General features: G+C 35.9%; 1 protein-coding gene across 4 annotated transcripts in view; it reads left to right on the forward strand.

The window, feature by feature from the left end:
* VPS13B (vacuolar protein sorting 13 homolog B) overlaps positions 1-21,210 on the forward strand; it is a 426,576-nt gene that overhangs the window by 344,233 nt on the left and 61,133 nt on the right. For all 4 annotated transcript variants that reach the window (XM_030266479.4, XM_030266481.4, XM_002198879.7 and 1 more), the window contains exons 38-40: positions 2,240-2,447; positions 2,795-2,979; positions 18,456-18,652. In XM_030266479.4, coding sequence (XP_030122339.4) covers positions 2,240-2,447; positions 2,795-2,979; positions 18,456-18,652 — 590 coding nt within the window. The remainder of the gene's footprint in view (positions 1-2,239; positions 2,448-2,794; positions 2,980-18,455; positions 18,653-21,210) is intronic.

The following is a 21,210-nucleotide window of genomic DNA, read 5'->3' on the forward strand; positions in this document are numbered from 1 at the left end:
GTGTCTGTAATGCCTAGGGGTAGCCCTAAGAAGTACATATACTTTCTTTTTAAACTTACACAAATTTCTCAGGGGAGTAATTGCAAACTGTTGTTTGTAACAATACTCCATTTTCCATGCTATCATCTCCTTTTTGGAAGTGCCCACAACTTGAAACCAGTCCAGGAAGCTTGGGAGTTCTTGAAATGAAAAATAGATTCCATGGGGCTTAAACAAGTGGGCTTTAAGATATGTCTTGTTTTAATTATTTTTATTATAGTATCTATACACACCAAATGTTTTAAAATAAATGTATAAATCAAGTATATGAAACAAAAAAAGGAGATTTTGACATTTAATTGTGTCAGTAAGTTTTTTCCCAGAATTGGCATTAGAAGGTCTTAGAATCACAGCACTGAAAATAGGGTTGATCAGATAATACAAATTTACAAAACAATTTATCTTAATGAATAAATAAAGTCAGTTTGTTTCTTTGCTCCTTTTTTTGTTTTTCACGGGTACTTGGCTGACTACCTAAATGTATTGGTATAAAATGCTTGGTTTTTTTCCAAAATTTTGGGTTTTGAGAAGTACCAAAAAAAATCTATAATTCTCAGAAAGACATTTATTATTAGAGTATAATTACAGACAATTAGCTTTTGCAGAAGATAATTAAGTGTTTAGTCTGGCAGAATAGATTTGAGAATGCTGACAAAATCATTAGCAGTTCTGTTTCAAATTAATTTATTTATGGATAATTTTACCAGCTCTAAACATGACCTCACCTGTCCCTGTTAATTTGCATTGCATCAGAACCTCTGGTGCTTATGTAAAATCAGTGCCTCTTCTCTTGAATATTGTAGTAGGAGTTCTGTGCCCTGGAGTTCCCAACTGCCTACAAATGAAGTGAATAAAAGTGTGAGATGGAGAAAAATGTTTATCCCTCCTCTGTCAGTGCGGAACTGGGGCCTCTGGGATTGGCTTAAGGTGACAGAGAGATCCTTTGAGGTGGTGCTAGAGTAGGTGTGGGACCCTGAGACCAGAGGTACTCCAGAAACCACAGTGGAGAGGCACTAAATTCAGGGGATGCCTGCCTAGGCTGGGAATGTTTAGCTCAGGACTGGCTGTGGCAGTGTTTCAAGAAGGTCTTGGTTTATTCTGTGGGCTTACTTGTAGATGCAGGGCAAGAAAACCTGCTTTCATGGCAACTACACTCCCTTTAGGCATCTTTTGATTTTTTTCACATTTGAAAATTGGTTTCCTCCATTGAAAATTTTGCACTACTCTTTATGTGAGCATACCTGACTTGTTTGCTTTACTCACAACCTTACCATGACTTCTAAGTTACAGTCTGGGCATTTTGATTTCATTCCACACTTGGTTCCAAGTCTAACTCCTGTATTGCTAGTTGTTTCTTTGTCTTCCATGTTGCTTCAAAGCCTGCTTCTGCACATGAAGTCTAACGAACTTGTTCCCATTAATATAATTCACTCAAACAGGAGCTTGATTTGAAAAAAACAGCAATGCTTGTCAAAGCTGGGAGAAAGGAATGCCTTCTTGCCTTTTATTTTGCTACAAAGTGTGCAAAACTTCTGGACTTTGCATGCCAAATTTTATTTTATATTTTTCTGTATTTCTGTTTTAAACTTCAGAAAACTTTGAACTTTTAAACCTCACTTGGAGGACTTACAGAACACCCAATTCATATGCCTAAATTTTGTGCTTAAGATGATCTTTTTGTGCTTAAGATGGTCTCCTGCGTCACATTCTTTGCTGTGTCACTTAGTTTTAAATGTGTTCCAGAATTCCAGTTTTGAAGCAACAAGCTCTTTGAAGAGTTTAAACTTTGTATCTTTAAGTGGTTTTTGTCATGTCTTAAACTGAGAAACCTGTGACCAGTCCTAGCATTGTGTACAGTTCTTGAATATAATATTTAAGATCTGTGGTCTTCCAGGCAGCATCACTATGAATTGTTATATGGTATGAATTAATGTTTTCCTTCAAATATTGAAAAGAACACATTTGGCAAATGGTTTTACAAGAATATTTTGTTGCTTCTGTCCTTTATTTTAAAATTAAGAATTCTTGCAAGCAATTAAGGTGTAAGTAGAGCAGACTCAAAGCCATATGAAGTTCCTGTTTTTTTATGGAGGTGTTTTTCCCTTCAAAAGTGGCTGAATATTTGTATGTAATTTTTTCATCTTTTCTTTCTTTTTTTTTTCCTTTTTTTTTTTCTTTTTTTTTTTTTTTCTTTTTAAAGGTTTTCTGGGGTCAAGAGCATTTGAACTGTTTAGTTCTTCTCCAGGAGCTTCTGGGGCAGTACCTGACTAAAAAGAGCAGTGTAGAGACATTGATACCTGAACGTACATACTCAACTTGTTTTTCTGCAGAAAGGAATCAGGCCTCAAAACCTGAGCATACCTCAGATGATCTCAGAACAGGCCTCTTCCAGTATATACAAGATGCAGGTAAGAAGGATTTACTTTTGGCTCTCTTTTTTTCTTCCCTTTTTTCTAGATTATAAAGTAAACATAGTAGTAACCTATTAGACATTACTTGCTTCTTACAATGAATAACTTTATATTTTTTGGAAAAGCAGTTGAAAAGACATCTGCTAGAATTAAAAAAAATACTTTAAAAGTCTTTTTTATTTCTTTCCATTAAGCTGTAATGTTTTAAAAGTCAGGGAAATTGCTTTTTTATTTTCTCTCCTTTTGATCCCAAGGGATTTCTTTTTAATCACTTTGGTTTCATAAACCAGCATGTTTCTTTCTAGAAATTGTATAACAGATTATAGCTTTCTTTCATTTGACAGAAGCACAAAAGTTGCCCAATGCCTATGAAGTTGTGTTTTACAATGAAACCGAGGATAGTCCTGGAATGATGCTGTGGAGATATCCAGAACCCAGAGTGCTCACTCTTGTAAAGATTAACCCTGTTCCTTTTAATACCACTGAAGACCCAGATATTAGCACTGCTGACCTTGGAGATGTTCTTCAGGTGGGTAATGAGTTTTCTACTTTCAGTAACAAATGAAAATGTTACTGCTGTAAAGTGAAAGTTTTCAAAATCAGATTTATTAAAAACTAGCACAAAATAAATGTCAGGAGCTCTATAAAACCAATATGAGGTACATTGCACAGCTTGAGCATATCTTTAGTTTCAAAACTACTTGTATAAACCTTTTATCCACTTTCCTCTGCAGTTTTTATGTTGCATAATAAGATATAGCCAAGTTTACCAGGTTTGGTTTGTGAGCATACAGTTTTTATTCTTTCTTTTTATGGTTTCATCCATCAATCTTTGCATAAAGACTTCATTTGGTTTGAAACTGAAACATGTGAGGAAAGACCTGGTTTGAAATTTCCAAGGTCTAGTGGAATCATTGAAGTAAAAGCTCCAATCTGCCTGTTCTCTCCTGTTTCTGTGATGGCAGATGGCTGCGCTGCTCCTAGTAAGATCCACAGGGTAGGGGGAAAGGGTCTGTTTTCTCTCATTTTACCTTGAGAGGGTTGAAGTGGATGGTGCAGTTTGACTGTGTGAGATCATGGAATTTCTCTTTGAAGGAAGGCTGAGTGCTGCAGTCTCCATGCCCCAAAAATAGACCATACCTCAAAATTACACTGATCCTTAATGTGCTGGAATTTTTGCTTTCTAATGTGTTCAATCGAGTCATTACATTTTCTCCTGTCTAGTATAATTCTTTTTAAATTCACTTATTCCTTGCATACATATTTTGATTTTAGCTCAATTTTAATTCTGGTAATCTCCATTTCCCTGTTGTATTACAAATTAGACCTGTCATATTTTTTTTTTTAATTTCAATCTGGTTGTTAATCAGAGTAGTGTTGTGAGTCAAGGGAAATAAATATTTCCCAGTTCTTCCTATTTGTTCAAAACTGTTGAATTATATTTCATTATTGCTGTGATGTTAAAAATTGCTTTTAAAATTGAATTATTCACCAATATGCTTTTAGTTATGAATAAGTAGGATAATCTTCCTCAGATAAATGGTATAATGTTATTACCATGCACATACTGTTGGTGAGATCATGTAAGTGTCCTGCCAATTTCTTTGCCCTCTAGACAGCCAAATGTCAACTCCTTTCAGTTACAAGAAAATTAAAATTAAATGGAAAAAAATCAGCTCCACTTGTCATGAGGTTTGAATCAAAGATCAAAATTGTGTTATTGTAGGCTGTCTTGATGACCTATTAGGTTGCTATGAAAGCCAGCATTTTGCCTCCTTTCAGGCTGGTATTTTTGGAGCACAGCATACCAAGGTTTTGGTTTAATTACATTACATTCCCATTATAGATAGCAGACATCATAAACCATTATGTATGTGCTTGTGGAACAATATGTCCGTGTCCAAGGGGAATATCAGTTCTTCTTCAATTGGGCATACACAGCTGGACTTTTAGTAGCACGCTGGTTCTGCTTTGTGCTTCCATACGACAGTCTAGAGAAGAGAAGAGCAGATCCAGCTCACTGTAGTTGCCTCAGAGAGAAAGAAGCACTCTGCTACCAGAGGTCAGGTTCTGTCAGCCTCTACTGGTGTTCATGTAATTCTTCAGATTTCTACCACTAGAGAAAATATAAAGATATCCACCAAATTAGAGGACAACTAGTCAAAAATTCTGCTTTGAGCACATGATGTGGAGAAATGCCTACAAAGAAGATCCACACTTTGGTTGTAGGCCATTAATTCTGGTAGTAATTGTTGCCTGGCTCAAGGTGGTGACTTATCACATTTTCCAGAAATATCCATACACCTGATGAACAGCCAAATTAAACATGGGCAGTGTGCTTTTTTTATTAATCCAACAGAGGTATGTGAGTGGAATAAGTAATACAGAGTCAATTTTTAATTTCTTTAGGTAAATTGCATTTATTAAATGCTTATATCAAACTTCATATTCTAATTTAAGTTAACCATGAGGCCTTTCATCAGCTCCGCTTTTTCCCGGTGTGGATACATGTTAATTAATATACTGCAGATTTAGTGCATACAGAAAATTCATTAAATAAAAAGAGAAAAAAGATAAAAGTATTTATTTTATTCAGTTCTTGAAATGAAGCATTAGAGGAACATCTGCAAGCCAAAGGCTCAAGCTTTTTGGAAAAACAGGATCTAAATTTAAAAACAATAATGATACCAAGCTATAGTAAAATATACTTTAAAAACTTTCCCTTGATTGTGGATATGTTCAAATGCAAGGAGGATCCATAATGTCCCCAGCTGTGTTACCAGTCTCGCTTAATCCTCTACTTCACAAAGATACAGTCAAAGGTGCCCTTCTGTAGTTTGTCTTGAATTTTTATGTGGTTTTTGTTCTTGAAGTTTTCCAGTTGCATGTTCTTTCTTTCTGAGTAAGTTGCTATGACATTTCATCTAGCTTTCTGTCTTTGTTAAACTTTTAGCATAATGTTTTAATCATGAGTAGGGTTTAGAAATGGTTTTATAGCTATTATTCAAATTCCTGGAACTTGGAAAAGCTTCACCATAGAGAGAATTTTTCTAAATATTGAAGGTGTGTGTTATCTGGTATAGCCAAAGGATAGAGAACAGCTTCAGATTATGAGTTGTATGAACTATATTCTTTCTGTTGAACCTTGCCTTGCTGCTATTTCTAAACTTCCCCAAAGCTGTTTTTTTGTGCTTTACCTTGTGTTGTTGCAAAGGGAAGCAGTTTCACAGGTCAAGTTTGTAATACTTTGTTTTTAGAGTCCAAACATTATTGCTTTTATTTGTGGAGGGAACAGGAAGAATTGATGTCTCTGCCATGGCATATCTTGCGGCATTTCTTCAGCAGTTTGAAATAGAGCTTGGATCTAATAGTTTGAAGGAAGTGAGAATCCTAGATCCAGTTGCAAGAAATTGCAGCAGGATTATATTTCTTTGAGGAGGTAGATAGTATCTGAATTTGTTTTCTTTAATAGGCATGGCAAACTCTATATAATCCTAAAGCCCTTATTTCCCATTTTTACATGTTGTAAATGTCCTTTGGCTCTGTGTGATTTACCATTCTTTCAGATAACTAGAATTTGAGGAAACACCTTTCAAAGGTGAAGAATGGTATTGATGTGAAAATCATATGCCCACCTCAGGACTAGAGGGAAGTCCAAACTTGGAAAATTTTCACAACATTTTTTCAAAAGGTAAAAAGCAAGATGAAGTAGCAATTCCATTATTTTTAAAATATTGAAGATTGATATATTGTTAAGTCAAGAAAAAGAGATGCTCTCTGAGAATTTTTCTATTATAGCAGATGAAACTTAAATCATTCAAGTAGACTGATCCTGAGAGGAAGTCTTGTGTTGTCTTGTGGATAAAGATGAGCAACTTCAAAAGCCTATTTTATTCCGTGTTTAAAGAAAGACATGTATGTCTTCTGTTTATCTACACAAAACCAGAGTGAAAAAATCTACTGATCTTGCTCCAAAAATTTAGCTACTGCTACATGTAGGTCACTCTCATGTGCATTTAATCTCTGTAATAAAAACTGTACAGGTGTTTATAAATTTGTCTCAGTGAGTATTCACATGTGAAGACTTGAGGTATGCCACAATTTCCCAGTTTAACATTATAAACTATATTCTATAAGGCAACCTATGAGGCAAAGGTCTTCTAATTGCTCTGTGATGGTCTTGTGGTGTGGCAGTTGAAGTTGGGCTCTGTGGGCAGTGATGATTCTCATTCCTGTGAAACCTGACCATGAAATGTCTTTCACCAAGAACTTTGAAGGATGGTAATAGCCTTCAAGCAGATTTTGGTTTAGAATGTATGTTGAAATGTGTCCTGCAGAGATATCAGAATTGTAGAAGACACATCAGCACCTTTAGGAACAAGAATGGGCTGAACAGTCTCAATATCAAAGTAAGAGCTTCATCATCTCCCAAATGATGAGGACATTGGCTTGATCTGGCTACTAGGACAGTTGAAAGTGAATTTGTGGCAATTTCCTCCATCCTGATTGTTCTGGTTGCTTTCAAAGTGTGGCATTAGAATGAATGGAGTAAGAGCAATTTTTTATTTCAGACAATAGCTTATTATTGTGCAAATAATTCCACTGTCGCAGAACATAAAGAATAATTGAAGAACATATTCTACATTATAACAAATGCCTGCATTTCAGAACTGTTGTGTGATTCTAAATTCAGCTGTGCTTGTCCAATTCCGTGGATCTGTCAGGTCCCTATCTGAGAAAGGACAAGTCATCTTCATTTCTGTGATATTTTTAAAATTCAAAAGGGGGAAAGCAGGAAAATAAAACAGTGAAAAAAAAATCTGTTACTGATTCAGTAGTGACTTTCACAGTGTGCAGATACAATATGAAGCTAGCTACATTTAGATATTTAACCTCAAAGAAAGTTCTGTTGAATATTTGCGCTGTGGGGCTTAGAACTGTACTTGCCCTGTGTGAGTCTTCCTGTGTCTTCCTGCAGTCAAGAATCTCAGATTTATGTTTATCTTTGCCTGTGATGTTTTTATACTTTTCTGATGTAATCTTGCTTATATTTTTATATCATTTATCTTTACCAAGAACAAGGTTGACAGGTTTAGGTTGGCAAGGGAGAGAGTAAAGATTGGGTGGGGTCACCAAGGTAGGAAACGAGTTCATATGCCATCAGGGAAATACTCTGCTTTTCTGTACATACAGGTGAACAGGACACACAAATTATCTCCTGTACAGCTGGAGGCCTGTTTTTATCTAGTGAACCTTTTACAGAGATTCTCATTTATTTTCATTCCATTGTAGAGTTATCTTTCCAATGAGGGATGTTGCTGGCACTGCCCCATATCTCAAACAAAAGCTATGTGTTGTCACAAGAGCATTTACCCAAGTGTCATGGATTTAAAAGCAGGAGAAAACCAGATTTATCTAATCAAAGTAATCATACAATGTGTGGTGTTCCAAATTCTGAGTTATCTGATTTAGTTAAGATGCATCACTAACACAGACTTAAAATTCTTTCTCCTGGATTGTCATCCAGTGGGAGATGCAAGCTGTTAAACGGAAGATAAACTACAGCATTTGCTCATTTCTCCATATGAAGTTAAAATAAAATATCTGCTGAACTACAACCGGACAGGTTTTTGTATTTGAGGATGTTTCCCTTGTGTACCTGCCAGGATTCTTATTGCACGCACGTGTAGTCAGCATTATAACCGCTGATGAAACGATGAATGTGTATTGAGGTCTCCTTTTTTGGCCTTTCTTCTTTATATAGGGTCCTAAGATACAGAGCATAGTTTAGAAAAGTGGTGATTAAATTAACCAAAGCTCAAGGTCTACTGAAGAAAATTTTAGGGCAGAGAGTATAGTTCTGAGGTTGCAAGGGCTTAACTGGGATTTAATGAGGAAAGACTAAGTAAATAAAACCACTCTGGTAAAATTCACAGAGCATTTCCAAAGGTGGTGAAATCTTTTTTAGGAGAACATAAAATATTTCCAACTTCAAAGGGCAGGGATTCAAAAAATTGTCTGTTACATTGCCTTACATGCATGTGCTATTTAAATAAAGCATTTGCAAACTTGCTAGTCTGGAATCTGATTTTTTCAACGCTGACATCCAATAAATAGTCATATTCTAACACCTTGTGGCTGTTTAAACAGTGGCTTAAGGAAGCATGAGCTTAAGAATGACTGACATTACACCTACTGTAAGTCATTATTCCAGGAAGGATTTGACATGACAGTCAACAGGAAAAGAATTATGATCAATGTCAAAGACATTCATTTTTCCTTTTAACAGAGAATACCTCATTTTTGGCTGACTCTGCTTCCCTTTTACTTTTCATTCCCTGTTGGGGCTAAAATATTCAGCTGGGCCTTTGAGAGTCTGGGAAAAGTGCTTTCTGGGAAACCACAAAATTTTGATTTATTTCTTATATTCCCAAAGCAACAACTATTTTGGAAATCCAGATAATTTGTGTGTGACAGGTTAGTGATTTAAGTTCACAGTGTTACAAGATAATAAGCTGTAAAGTTCAACCATGCTTCTTGATAAACCTGTTGGTTTGCAAGTTATTGAATCTACTGCCACACAGTTCAGTACTGTCTTCAAATAATGGGACTTTTTAGATGGATTAAGAAATACTTTGGCTGTTGTGAATTGCTCAGAAGGCAAATTTGGTGTTTTGTCTGCTTTTAAGACTTGTGTTTCTTGTTAATACTACCTTTGGATGTTTTTCAAAATTACTGTATTAGTCATACTACTACTATATAAAGATTCTATACAGTGTTTTTATTATTTCTCTACTTTTTGAAGAGCCACAACAAGTTTGAAAAGAAGCAATTGTTACTGAACATACCTGATCATAACTAGAAGCGTAACAAATGCCATTTATTCTAATGTAGGAACTTCTTTCTCAGCAATAGATGCAGTGTTTCTGTTTATGCAGGAGTACAAAAATGGGTGCAGGTCATCACCTAAACAGCTGGTGTGTGTGAGAGGCCTGTAGGTTTGCTTGTAGCCTGAGCCACTTGCACTTCAGATGATCTGCAGGCAAGCAAATTTTCTGATCTGAGTTTTGCACATGTTTTCCAGCGTTAAGAATCTGGCTATTAATTATAAGTATTGTCTTGATCTTCTTGCAAGGGAGGAAATAGGGACTAAAGAAGTTGGAGTCTTAAGCAGATGTTGAAACACAGCCTGTTCTCTTAGGGAATTCCAGCTTTAAATATTATTTGTGAACTTCCTTGCCTGAGAGTAGGATTATCTCAGACTTTACTATTTTGTTACTGGTTTGTGTGTGTATAATCTTAATTATTTTGCTGTGTGATCTTAGTGTTCCCTGCATCAAGATGAGACTGTATCATTTGTCCTAGAGTTTCCCTGTGCAGTCTGCAGGGAGTTAAGCGTAACTTGTTGGGAATGTTAATGGAAGTTGTGCATAATTTGCCTGTGCATCACAGTGAAATTTACCCTCAGGAACTACTGAGCCAGTGAAAATTCTGCCGGGAGCCAGAGCGCTGACGGAACCATCAGATTATCTTAATGACAGATTTACACCCTCCCTGTGTTCTGTACTCTTCGATCTTGTGATTCAGATTTATGAAACTTTGCAAACCCAAGTCCTTCCGGCTGTACATTGACTTCGTGGTGCTTCTCACAGAAGTCAGGCTTTACTGTGGTGAGAATGTGTGGTCAAAATAGCTCATATACTGAAAATTATAAGGTACATTTTGTGTTAATAGACTGCTAGCCTCAATGGTCACAGGTGACTACATTTCAACATCCTAATGCTTGTGTTATTAATAAATATTGAAGCCTAGAAAATTAAAAATCTTAAATGAAATGTGGAAGATAGTTCCTGTATAAGAAAGAGACAATAAAGGGTGTTGAAAGAAGTAGATGAGTAAGCTGTTAGTGTGTTTAGAGTAATTTTTCCATAATGAAAAAAAACAGTATCTGTGACAGATTACATTACTCCACACACCTGCATTTGCTCTGAACCTGCCAGCCTGATAAATTGATAAGTTGGTCATATGTTGTTTTAAAAAGGCAAAGAACATAGTTCCTAATAAAAGAATGCTACGTATTTCTTCTAAAAGGTTAAAAAGCATTTCTCAGGGCTCTTAAATTACCATATTCTGATACCAGGGGAAAATAAAACCTGGGCTTAGAGTCGTGTTTGTACTTAGAGGGCTTTCCGGACAGGAAGGCAATCTTGATGCAATTCAGTAAGCCACAATACCAGTGGGGCATTACAGGTGAAAAAATTGCAGCTGTACCCCTCACCACAATGTATTACAACTGTACACTGGAGTATTTCCTGTACAGAAATAGGGCTTGGTTAACTTTGTTTCCCAAGAGTAGATCACATTAAAATGTTATAAAATCATGATTTCCTGCATTTGAATACTTGTGGTTTCTCAACTGGTTCCAATATTACAAAAGGTTTTTTTTATAGCTTCTATTAGTTGAAGATGTATAGAAGCTTTTTTCCAAAGTCAGCTAAAAGGAAGTTATGTATTTTTAAAGAACAACTTTTCTCAGAAGATGAGAGTTTTCTTTCACATCTCTTCATTACAACTCTATTTGATATTTATTTTATAAACTGCAGGACAGATGTAAATTTAAATAAAATGAAATAAATATACTAATAGGACTATTAGTATATATGTTTAATGGAGTTGAAAGAGCCATGGTATATCTTATTACTCAGATAGCCAAATAGTAGTTATTTTCATTAGTCAGCCAAAGACCTCACTATAGATAAAGGAAAAAATTAAATTAAGGAGATATTGCATATTAAATTTTAGAGTGAGTATTTGTAATTTCAATGTCCTTGCTTTAGGACCAAATTTTCAAAGAGCAGTAAAACAATTCTGTGAAGAAATTATATGACATAGTTTTGAAAAACATCTCCAGTTGGGGTGTCTGATTATTCTGCAGTGTTGAAAATTGAGACTGTACCATAGTGGAATAAATTTTAATGCCTGAAATACAAAGGCATATAACACTTCAAACTGCTGTCAAAGTGCAGAAAACTGTCATGAAAATACAAAGGAGGCTGAGGTGGGTGGGACAGCAAATACTTTGTACAACTTAATAATTTTAATCCTAATACTACTGCTAATCCTGAAACTACTTATACAATGCTATATTTTTACCTCACTATAAGCCATCTCTCTTTTTTTGGTGGTTTGGTTGTTTGGTTTTTTCCTTCATGAAATGGGGTAATGGTGGTCTGTAGCTGTGCCAGGAAAGTCTGTTTTCTACACAGATCAATACAATCTAGCTCTGAGGAGGGTTAAAAATACTATCTAACAGTCAGGTGGTTTGTAGTATGATTTCACACTGTCAATCACACAAGATACACAGGAATGTGGATGTTGAAATATCCTACATTTGCCCAAAATGCAGGTGTTCCACTGGTCAGATTGAATTGGGTATGTTGTGTGAACCAGGCATATTATAAAGTTCTATTTAATATTGTTTTTCTTTTGAGCATATTTTCTACATATTATATTATTTTTCTACAGAGTTCTTTTGCTAGTTTTATATAAATAATACTTCAAATTCAAATTTAAAAGTAATGCTCCTGGTAGTTATTGCCAAGACTTTTTTTCATATAAAAATGTGCATAAAACTTTTTATTTCCTGCTACTGCAACTTCTGTTCCCCTAATGAGAGAATTATATTTTTAAGACAGTTGGCCCCAAACCAGTAAAATATCTTAATAAAAGAATAGCTTTATTACAGAGTAATCGGTTTATTCATGCTCAGGAAGCTGAAGTCAAAATCACAGTCTGGGCTGGTGTCTGACTCCAAGCTCTAGCTTGTGTTGTGTTCTGCCTCATTCACTGAGGTGGCCCTGCTTGGAAGAGATAAAACACACACACGCTTCCTGTCTTCTGTGTACATTTTTTTGTGCAGTAGTTGTTTCTGGACCAAGAATAGCTTAATTTCCAAGAGGAAGCGCCCACGATCTGAGGGACTGAGAGTCAAGAAATGAATATATCTTCTGTAAAAGCTTCTTTTCTAGCAAATACATCAATCAAAAGGAAGCACCACAGAAAGAAGCATTAGGCACCCAGCTGTTAATATCTATCTTTCTTATTCAACTGGACAGATGTATTTTGCAGCCTAAGAGATCTGCATGTATTAGTTTTAAAGTTCATTTTTTTATACTGAGTTTTAAAATTATATGTGTCAGTATTTAATACTGAAGGCATAATACTTTTATACAGCCTTCATTCAACAACCTCAAAGAAGTAGGCTGCTGGCTGTAGCTTTTTCCTGCAGACAAAAAGATACTTATGGAAAGATGAGATTAGTTAAGAAACAGAGATATTTTAATTATTTCACTTCTAGCTGGAAATTATGTCCATGTCTGAGACCTGTTAGCATTCTGACAAAATGTATATTGAAAAATAGGTATAATCCTTTATGGTAACATGGCAGATTGTGGAAGTCCACTGATGTTGGTTCTCTGCTCAGCTGTAGAAATGTACCTGTAGACAGATAAGTGGTGTGCACCCAGCACTTTTCAAGTCCAAATTAGCCAAGAAGCCTAAAGCTGGGAGGATAACATCAGCTCACAGGAATATATAGAAGCATGTTGTCATCTTGAAATCCTTTAAAAAGCACTTAGGGGTCAACACTCATCTCTCTATCGAGTCGTAATATTACACATAACCACTAGTGGGAATAAGGAGTACCTGTAAAACACAAGGATGAAATTAGTAACGCAGCATTAACAGACTGTGTAGCATTTCTTGACTTCCTAATTTCCAAGTAGGACTTAAATTATTCTGGTACTGATAATGTGTGACACAATATAATGATGAGTAAGAAAAAGCAGTCACATTGTAGTGCTTTAGAGGGAATACTTCATGTTGGTTACTAACATTATACTGTCTTGCTGATAGGTTAACAAGTGTGAAGGAAATTACTTGAAGTATGCAGGGTTTTAAGAGGATTTTCTCATTGTTTGGTCGGGTTTTTTTGTTTGGTTGGTTGGTTGGTTTTGGTTTTTTTTGGGGGGGGTTTGTAGTTTTGTTGTTGGCTTCTTTTTTTTTTTTTTTTTTTTTTTTTTTTTGGTGAGGGGGAGAGATGTGTATGTTGGAGGTTTCAGCTCTGTTCAAATCAGAGATGTTTTTCATATGTGTTGGTGTAATATACATGAAAATTTTTGTCTTAAAGTAAATGAGTGGAATGAGATCCAGAGAAAACAGGAATCTGTTTTCTTCTAACTAAAAAGATTTTTGTTCAAGGCAACTATTTCTGAACAGTTGTTTGTTTGTGTCATGTACTTTGCCAATACACCATCTACCTTCTTCTTCCAAACACTGCCATGCCATTTTTAGACCTCCAGTGTCTACAGTTCACAGCAGAAAAGAGAAAAAGGAGCAGCCTTCAATTTCTCTGCTTAGAGTGTGGGCTGTTTCATACAGCTTTTCATTTCTGCTTCTAACCTCTGTTGTTAAACAGAAATGCTGCTGAAAAATAACTTGACTGTGGTTTTCCTCCCTATTGCCATAATCATCCTTCTAAATAAGTGTGTTTGCCACAGTGTGTGTTTTCTAGCAAAATGGAGCTTGGTTAAATCTGAGCTCATGGTTAAATAATACTTTTATGCACACTTAAGTGACAGGTAAATGCAGCCACTGCAATTAAGACTATCTTTGAGAGCTATGGAAGAGGACAAAAAGCTTCAGGGAAGTGTCTGCTGGAGAACCAAGCTTGTTGTTTAGCAAAAAAATTAAATAGGCTTTATTTGTGTTTGCTTTTATAGAGGCAGCCCTAGTGGTCACATTTTCTAAGTGGTAACAATTACATGAAGTATAGCTTAGGTTTTATTCAAATATTTTGAAGTAAAAGCACCATACTTAATTCGACATGTGGGAAATTTTTTTGTTGCAGCTAGTTCACTTATTCCCACTGCTAATGACTCAGTTCTGGCATTATAACCCCTTTCCAGGCTTTCACAACTATTATTTTTGGCAGCTGATATTGCCCAGAGCTACCATCTTTCCTTAAACTTATCCAGATCAGGCATTAGTAATAAACCCCCTAGAAAAAATAAAGCTAAATATGTAGAAATCAAAGATTCTAAGTCAACTAAGTCTTTTGCAAGCTTCAAACTAGAAAGATTACAGTTTGTGTAGTTCCAAAGCATGAGCTGTATTTTGTATAGGATATAACATAATGTGTGTCATTGATTTCTTATCTCTAATGTGCAGATGACACTTTGAAACATACTGTCTCTTGCTCTGGTAGATTTCTTGACATATTACAACATAGTTAGAAAAAAATGTAAATAAAATAAAGAGGAATAATCTTTTCTACTTGCTGACCAGTCTGCATTAACTGTTCAGTGATTTTTTTTCTGGCTACTCATACTGCTGAGTTCAGCAATCATTCCTGTGCCTTTCCAAATTTTTCATAATTCGATTTAGAGGTTGTCATGCACTACACAGAATCACGGGATGGGTACGGCTGGAAGGGTTCACAGTGGATCCTCTGGTCCAACCTCCCTATTCAAGAAGGGTCATCCCAGAGCACATGGCACAGAATTGCATCCAGGTGGTGCTTGAATATCTCCAGGGGGACTCTACAATCTCTCTGAGTAACCTGCATAATAAAGTTCTTCCTCATACTCAGATGAAATTTCCACTGTGTTAGTTTATACCACAGATCACAGCCTGAAGATGAGTTACCAAGTTATTACTTCTTTGTGGCATACTTGTTTTCATCATTTTACTTTGCCATATTTTCCTTAAGAGGAGTATCACCTACTGCCTAATGAATGGATGGTAATACTAAAGTACCTTTTTTTTTTTATTTAGACAGGATATGTGAAATTCAGTTTAGGTTTTTTCAAGTTTTTCTCTGCCTTTGCTTCAAGTCTTTATTTTGAATCTCTCTATATTATTTTCATCTATCCTTATTGATAATTTTATGGTTTTTGAATTGCCACTTAAAAAATTATCTTACTATACTCTTGAACTTGTTCTTCCAGCTCATTAATCGAGTGGTAATAGAATTCATCACCCTGCTTAGCCTCTTTTAAAATGCACATTACTTTCTATTCTGATGCAATTTGGTGAGATTCTCATTAAGGAAAGAGTTTTGTTTTGAGATGTAATCTAAGAGAAATAAATATCCTACATATGATAGCTTTGTGAGACTTTCATTGCACACGTATTACTCAATAACATTGATACAAAAAGGTAATTCAGATTTTGATAGACATTAGGAAGCACAAGACTAAACCAAGTATTCAAATATATTTAATTTGGTTCCTAAAAGAATGCCAAGGTATTTTAGGCACTGAGATTTAGAAGTATACAGAAATAAATACTACTGTATGTTAAGTATCAATGCAACCATGAAAGGCTGCAGCCTTTTGCCAGAAATGAAAAAGATCCTTTTATAGTTATAATTCCAAGACTTTATGCTATAGGAAATATGCCAAGTATTACAATATTTAACTAAACTCAAATGTTTTATCATCACTGGAGATTGTGAAGGTTTAAAAAAAGAACTATGTGTAGTGTAAAAGACAGCAGAAGATGGAAGAGGCTCTTTACATGTTCCTAGTTAACTTTAGGGGAGTTCTTTGGATGTATCCAGTGTATCCATAATTGGAGGGTAGGAGCATTGCTATGGTGGCAATGTGTAGCAGCCTTGAGTGTTTGTCTACAGGCGTTAAACGCTCAAATAATTTAACACTGAGGAGTTCTGAAAAAAAATCTAAAAGTCTAGTGGCACTGAGAGCAAAAAAAAATCGCTTTAGTGTGATTTTGAAATATAGCCACAAATTTAATGTGGTATTACTTATTGCTGCCATTGTGCACAGCACTATTGTACAGCCAGCAACAGAGAACCAAGAAAGATGTTTTGTGGCTCATCAAGCCCAGCCTTCTCCCATTGGGGCAATGCTTGTTATTTTCTCCATCTAATTAACAAATCAACCTTTTAAAAGTAGATCTCATGAGCACCTTGCATGTCCCCATCTTTTTTCTGTACAGTTTACACTTCTGTACAGCCTTACACTTTATTCATAGGGCAACTCAATTTTGACACAAAATTTCTTTAAAGCTTTCTTCTATTAAATGTTTCTCTCCTGAGGTGTCTGGATGGAACAATTATGTTCCTGTTGTTTAATTTCATTTAGTCTTCAACTCTCCACAGCAAGAGTTAATGCAGTTTTAAGATGAAGAATTGGAAAAGTGGCATACTTCAAATGAGTCCCCACTGATCTCTTATACAAATCGATTAATATTTGCCCCTCACTTTTGAAAATATCTCACCTGATGTCTCTCAAGATGGTATTTGCTTTTTCCAGGCTTCACCATACTCCCTCACACTTTTTCAGCTGACATTTACAGATCTTCACCTTTTCTAATTGAATATGCAGCTTATAAATAAATGTGTAGTTATCTTTACACATATGACATGTGGGTTTTGGTGTTAAATCAGTCCCTTTTGATTGACACTCTAGTTTTCAAATTTAAATCAGCTCTCCTGATTGATACTGCAGTGGTACTCTGTGTTACATACACTACTGGCATCGGAGGTTTACTGACAGTTATCAGATAACTTTTTTTTTTTGTCCTACATCTTGAACTAAAAAAAATTTTGAGACTGTGGTTGCTTTTTTTGGTCTTCACATATCATTGTGGCTTGACAGATGTAGTTAAAATCCACCTTTCAGGCTCTGTGGTTCCACATGTTAATTCCTCCAGAATTCTTTGGTGATTATTTATGTTCCTTTGCCCTCCCCAGCTTGAACCACTGAGCTCCCTGAATTTTCCTTCTTAACCTTCATTCCTGTTAATTAATCAGCTTACTGTCATCTCCATCTGCATGATAATCTTTACTGAATAACAAGGAAGAATGCTTAAAAAACTTTTCTAAATTTACTTATATCTCTGCAGCATTCTTACTTAATTCCTGGTTATTTATGTATGTATGTCTATACACAGGGATAAAACAGGTAATAACACATACATATGCAATTTTTTCTTACTATTTGCTTTATGTCGGTTTGACTTTTAGTAATCAAATGATTACTAAAGCATGTATAGCTACCATACCTGTGGATTTCTGTATCTTGATTCTGAAATCTTCATAGCTGACTGAGTTTGCATTTGTTTTAAATTCATATTCTCATTCACTTTCTTGGTATTACCAAAAAAAAAAAAAACCCAACCAAAAAAAACCAAAAAAAAAAAAAAAACAAGACAAGATGCTTAGGCACAGCTCTTTAAGATCTATATTTTTATTAAAATTGGTTTTCTATTGCTTATAGAAATGTCTATAATAGCTTTCTCTCCAGTTCTGTGATGCATCCTAAATAATCCAAGTTGATTATTTGCAGGCTTAAATTTAGGGATGTCATTAAACCAAAGCCACTATTTATTTATTTGGTTTGATTTGCCTTTATTTGTCTAAATGATCCTTGAAAGAAAAGATCATATGCTTACAAGTGCTTCATTATTTCACCCAGGATTTTTAGCAATATGTTGTCTCACCACAAAGTGTTGTGTTCTCCATTATAATTTTTTTCTCTGCATCATTGATTATCTTAATAAACTCAAATTTTGTTATGTAATAAAACTAAAACAATGAGTTAAAAAAAAAGTAATGATAACTAGAATGTCTTTGATACCATGATATATAGACATCTGATGGATTTTTTGGCTGCATAATACAAATAATGTTTAGATTGTCTTTGTTATTCATGGTTTCCTGTGGAACAAGCAGCTATTTTGTACAGAGGAAGAGAAAGTTGGACGTGTTAGTCTGCAATGATGTTTTAAAAACATTTTCATTTAAGTCAAGGCAGATCTGAGTAAGGTTACTAGATCTGAGTAATGATTACAGTTAAAATTTCTATATGACCATTTACTTTTATTTAGTTTAATTAGTTTCACACTTTCAGCATAGAGATTAAAATGCATTATATTTGCAATGAAGCATAAGGTAATTATTCCTTCTCCCTTTTATCACAGGTTCCTTGCAGCTTGGAGTACTGGGATGAGCTTCAGAAATCGTTTGTTGCATTCCGGGAGTTCAGTCTGTCAGAAAGCAAAGTCTGTGAGCTGCAGCTGCCCAGCGTCAGCCTGGTGAGCGATCAGAAGGAGCTCATAGCCTCTGACCTGTGGAGGATTGTCCTCAACAGCAGCCAGAACATGGCTGATGACCAAAGGTAATTTTAAAGGAGGAAGGAAAAAGACACCTAATGCTACACTCCTGAGAAACCTGTTTCAAGAGACTTAGAATTAAGATACTTTTTTTAATACGTGATAAGAGCAGTTAGTCCTGCATGATGTTCAGACTGTAGCTCACCTTCACATAAGGACATAGGGTGTGCACAAAAAGAGCTTTCCTTTAGGCTCATAGGCAGCCTGGCAGCATCATAACCATCCATCTCTTAAATAGAAGGCTTACTGAAAAGTGCAGACAAACAGGTCCTGAGACCTCTTAGCTGCATGAGGCAGTAAAATCAGCTAATTAACAAAAGAAGGCTTAGGTGCAATCCAACCTATAATGTAGTAGTAAACATTCTTCTTCCATGCAATACTTACAAATCACCTTGATTCTCTCCTCGGTGCAATTCAATGATTATTTTAAAGATATGGAACAAAATGTTATTATTTCAATTGTATTGCATTATTATTCACACAGATTGCTTACTATGCTAAAAGGAAAAAAAATTAATCGTGTTTTTAAACACTGGGGATCCATTTTTCATTATGTTTACAGCTAGAAACACTGTGCAATTACAGATATTCACTCTGTTTGCACTCATTCCATTTTGGTTAGTGTGTAGAGTAAAAGAAATAAGTACAAATTCTGTCCAGAAACAGCAGTGGAATTGCTTTCAAAGACCTGCTTAACATTTTATATTTGGAGCAGAAAACCCAAAATTACTCTGTTGGACCACTGGTATTTGCTGATTCTTGCTGCCTGTTTATCAACCCAAGTTTCATTGAGGATTTAGCATCCACGTATGTGTTGAATGAGACTACAGAATTCAGAAAAATCAGGGAACATGAGCATGGCTAAGAAAATCAATGAAGAAAATTAAACATCTGGTTTCCATTAATAGTATCAGGTTGGAAATGATTTCTTGATGTTAATTGTGAAAGAATGCATTTTCATCATTGAGAAGTTAAGTGTTTTAGACAAGGTTAATTCCTCTGAATGTGGGACCCTGGCAGAATTGCCTTCCTGGTCAGCTTAACACCACAGAAATGGGAACTCGGTGGGAACTGGAAATGATGTAGTGAAATTCAGTTGATTTTTTTTTTTTTATTTCATCAAGGCATTTAGCACTGTAGTCATGTTTATTGTTTTCTGCTTGAATAGGGTTTATCACTAGATGCAATGTTTCATTCAGGGAGCTCTGATAAGCTAATGAGCTGTAATGTTCAGAAACAGGAATTAAACTGAAGCATTTGTAGTTCACTGCACAAGGATAGCAGGAGATGAATGAAGGCACCAAAAAACATTTACCTCACTACTGAAGCATTTGAAGGAAAATAAACAGAAGAGAAAGAGGGAAGTCAAAGGAAAGTTCCTTGAACTGACACCTATCTGTCCAGAGGCTGCAGAAGCACTAGTCCTGATACTTTTGTTAGCCTGGGGAATTCATAATAGCTTTTAAGAAGTGTAGCTTATACCTACATGAACTAACAGTATTTAAAGATTTAAAGATTTGTATGGGTCAGGGTGAGCTCCAGAAGCCAGAAACCTGTAGGATATATGAGGAAACCCTCTGATTTCAATCCAGGTAGAGAAAAAGTTATATTCCCTGCCTCAGCAGTGTTTTTAATTTGGAGGCATGGTTTGCTCTCATGACACCATAGCTGGAGTCCAGTTTTTTGGGCCCCAAACTTGAGAAGGATGTGGACCTGCTGGACTGACTCCAGAGAAGAGCCACAAAGATGATCAGAGGGCTGGAGCATCTCTCCTGTGAAGACAGACTGAGAGATTTGAAATGTTTCAGTCTGAGGAAAAGACGGCTCCGAGGAGACCTTAGAGCAGCATTTCGGAACCTAAAGAAAGCTGTAGAGAGGTTTTTACAAGGACATGTAGTGATAAGGGGGGATGGATTTAAGCTGAGAGAGGGCAGGTTTAGATTAGATATTATCACCCACTGTGAGGGTGGTAAGGCACTGGAATAAGTTGTCCAGGGAAGCTGTGGATGCCTCATCCCTGGAAGCGTTCAAGGCCAGGCTCAGTGGGACTTTGACCATCCTGGTCTAATGTAAATTGTCACTGTCCTTGGTAGGGATATTGGAGCAATGATCTTTATGGTTCCTTCCAACCCAACCCTATCTGTTGTTCTATGACAAAAATTCAAACTGATTTCTAACTTCAAACAAAGCTGCACTGCAAGTTTTCTTAAGGATGGCTGCAGGAAGGACTGGTGTGGAAGAAGTAGTCCTTACCAGTCTGGAGTGATTCTTCTCAGAAAAACTTAATTGGTCAAAACAAGAGCAGCTGTTCCTCAGATAAGAGGCTTTGACCTATGGTGTTTGAGGCACAGTGGCTTTTTCTTGGAGACAGAGCAAACATGCCAGCGACATGTCACTGACCTGGAGGTTTTGAGACAATGCCCACAAACTGAATGTGTATGGTTACAGCTACAGAACAAACTGAAGGTAATGGTTAAGCCCTAAGGGATCATGTTCTGTTAAAGGGAAGCCTTGTGTAGGAGGTAGTGACAGAAAACTGTGGACCTGCCGAGAAGATGAATCT

This window comes from Taeniopygia guttata, chromosome 2, assembly GCF_048771995.1.
Source record: "Taeniopygia guttata chromosome 2, bTaeGut7.mat, whole genome shotgun sequence".
Taxonomy (NCBI): Eukaryota; Metazoa; Chordata; class Aves; order Passeriformes; family Estrildidae; genus Taeniopygia; species Taeniopygia guttata.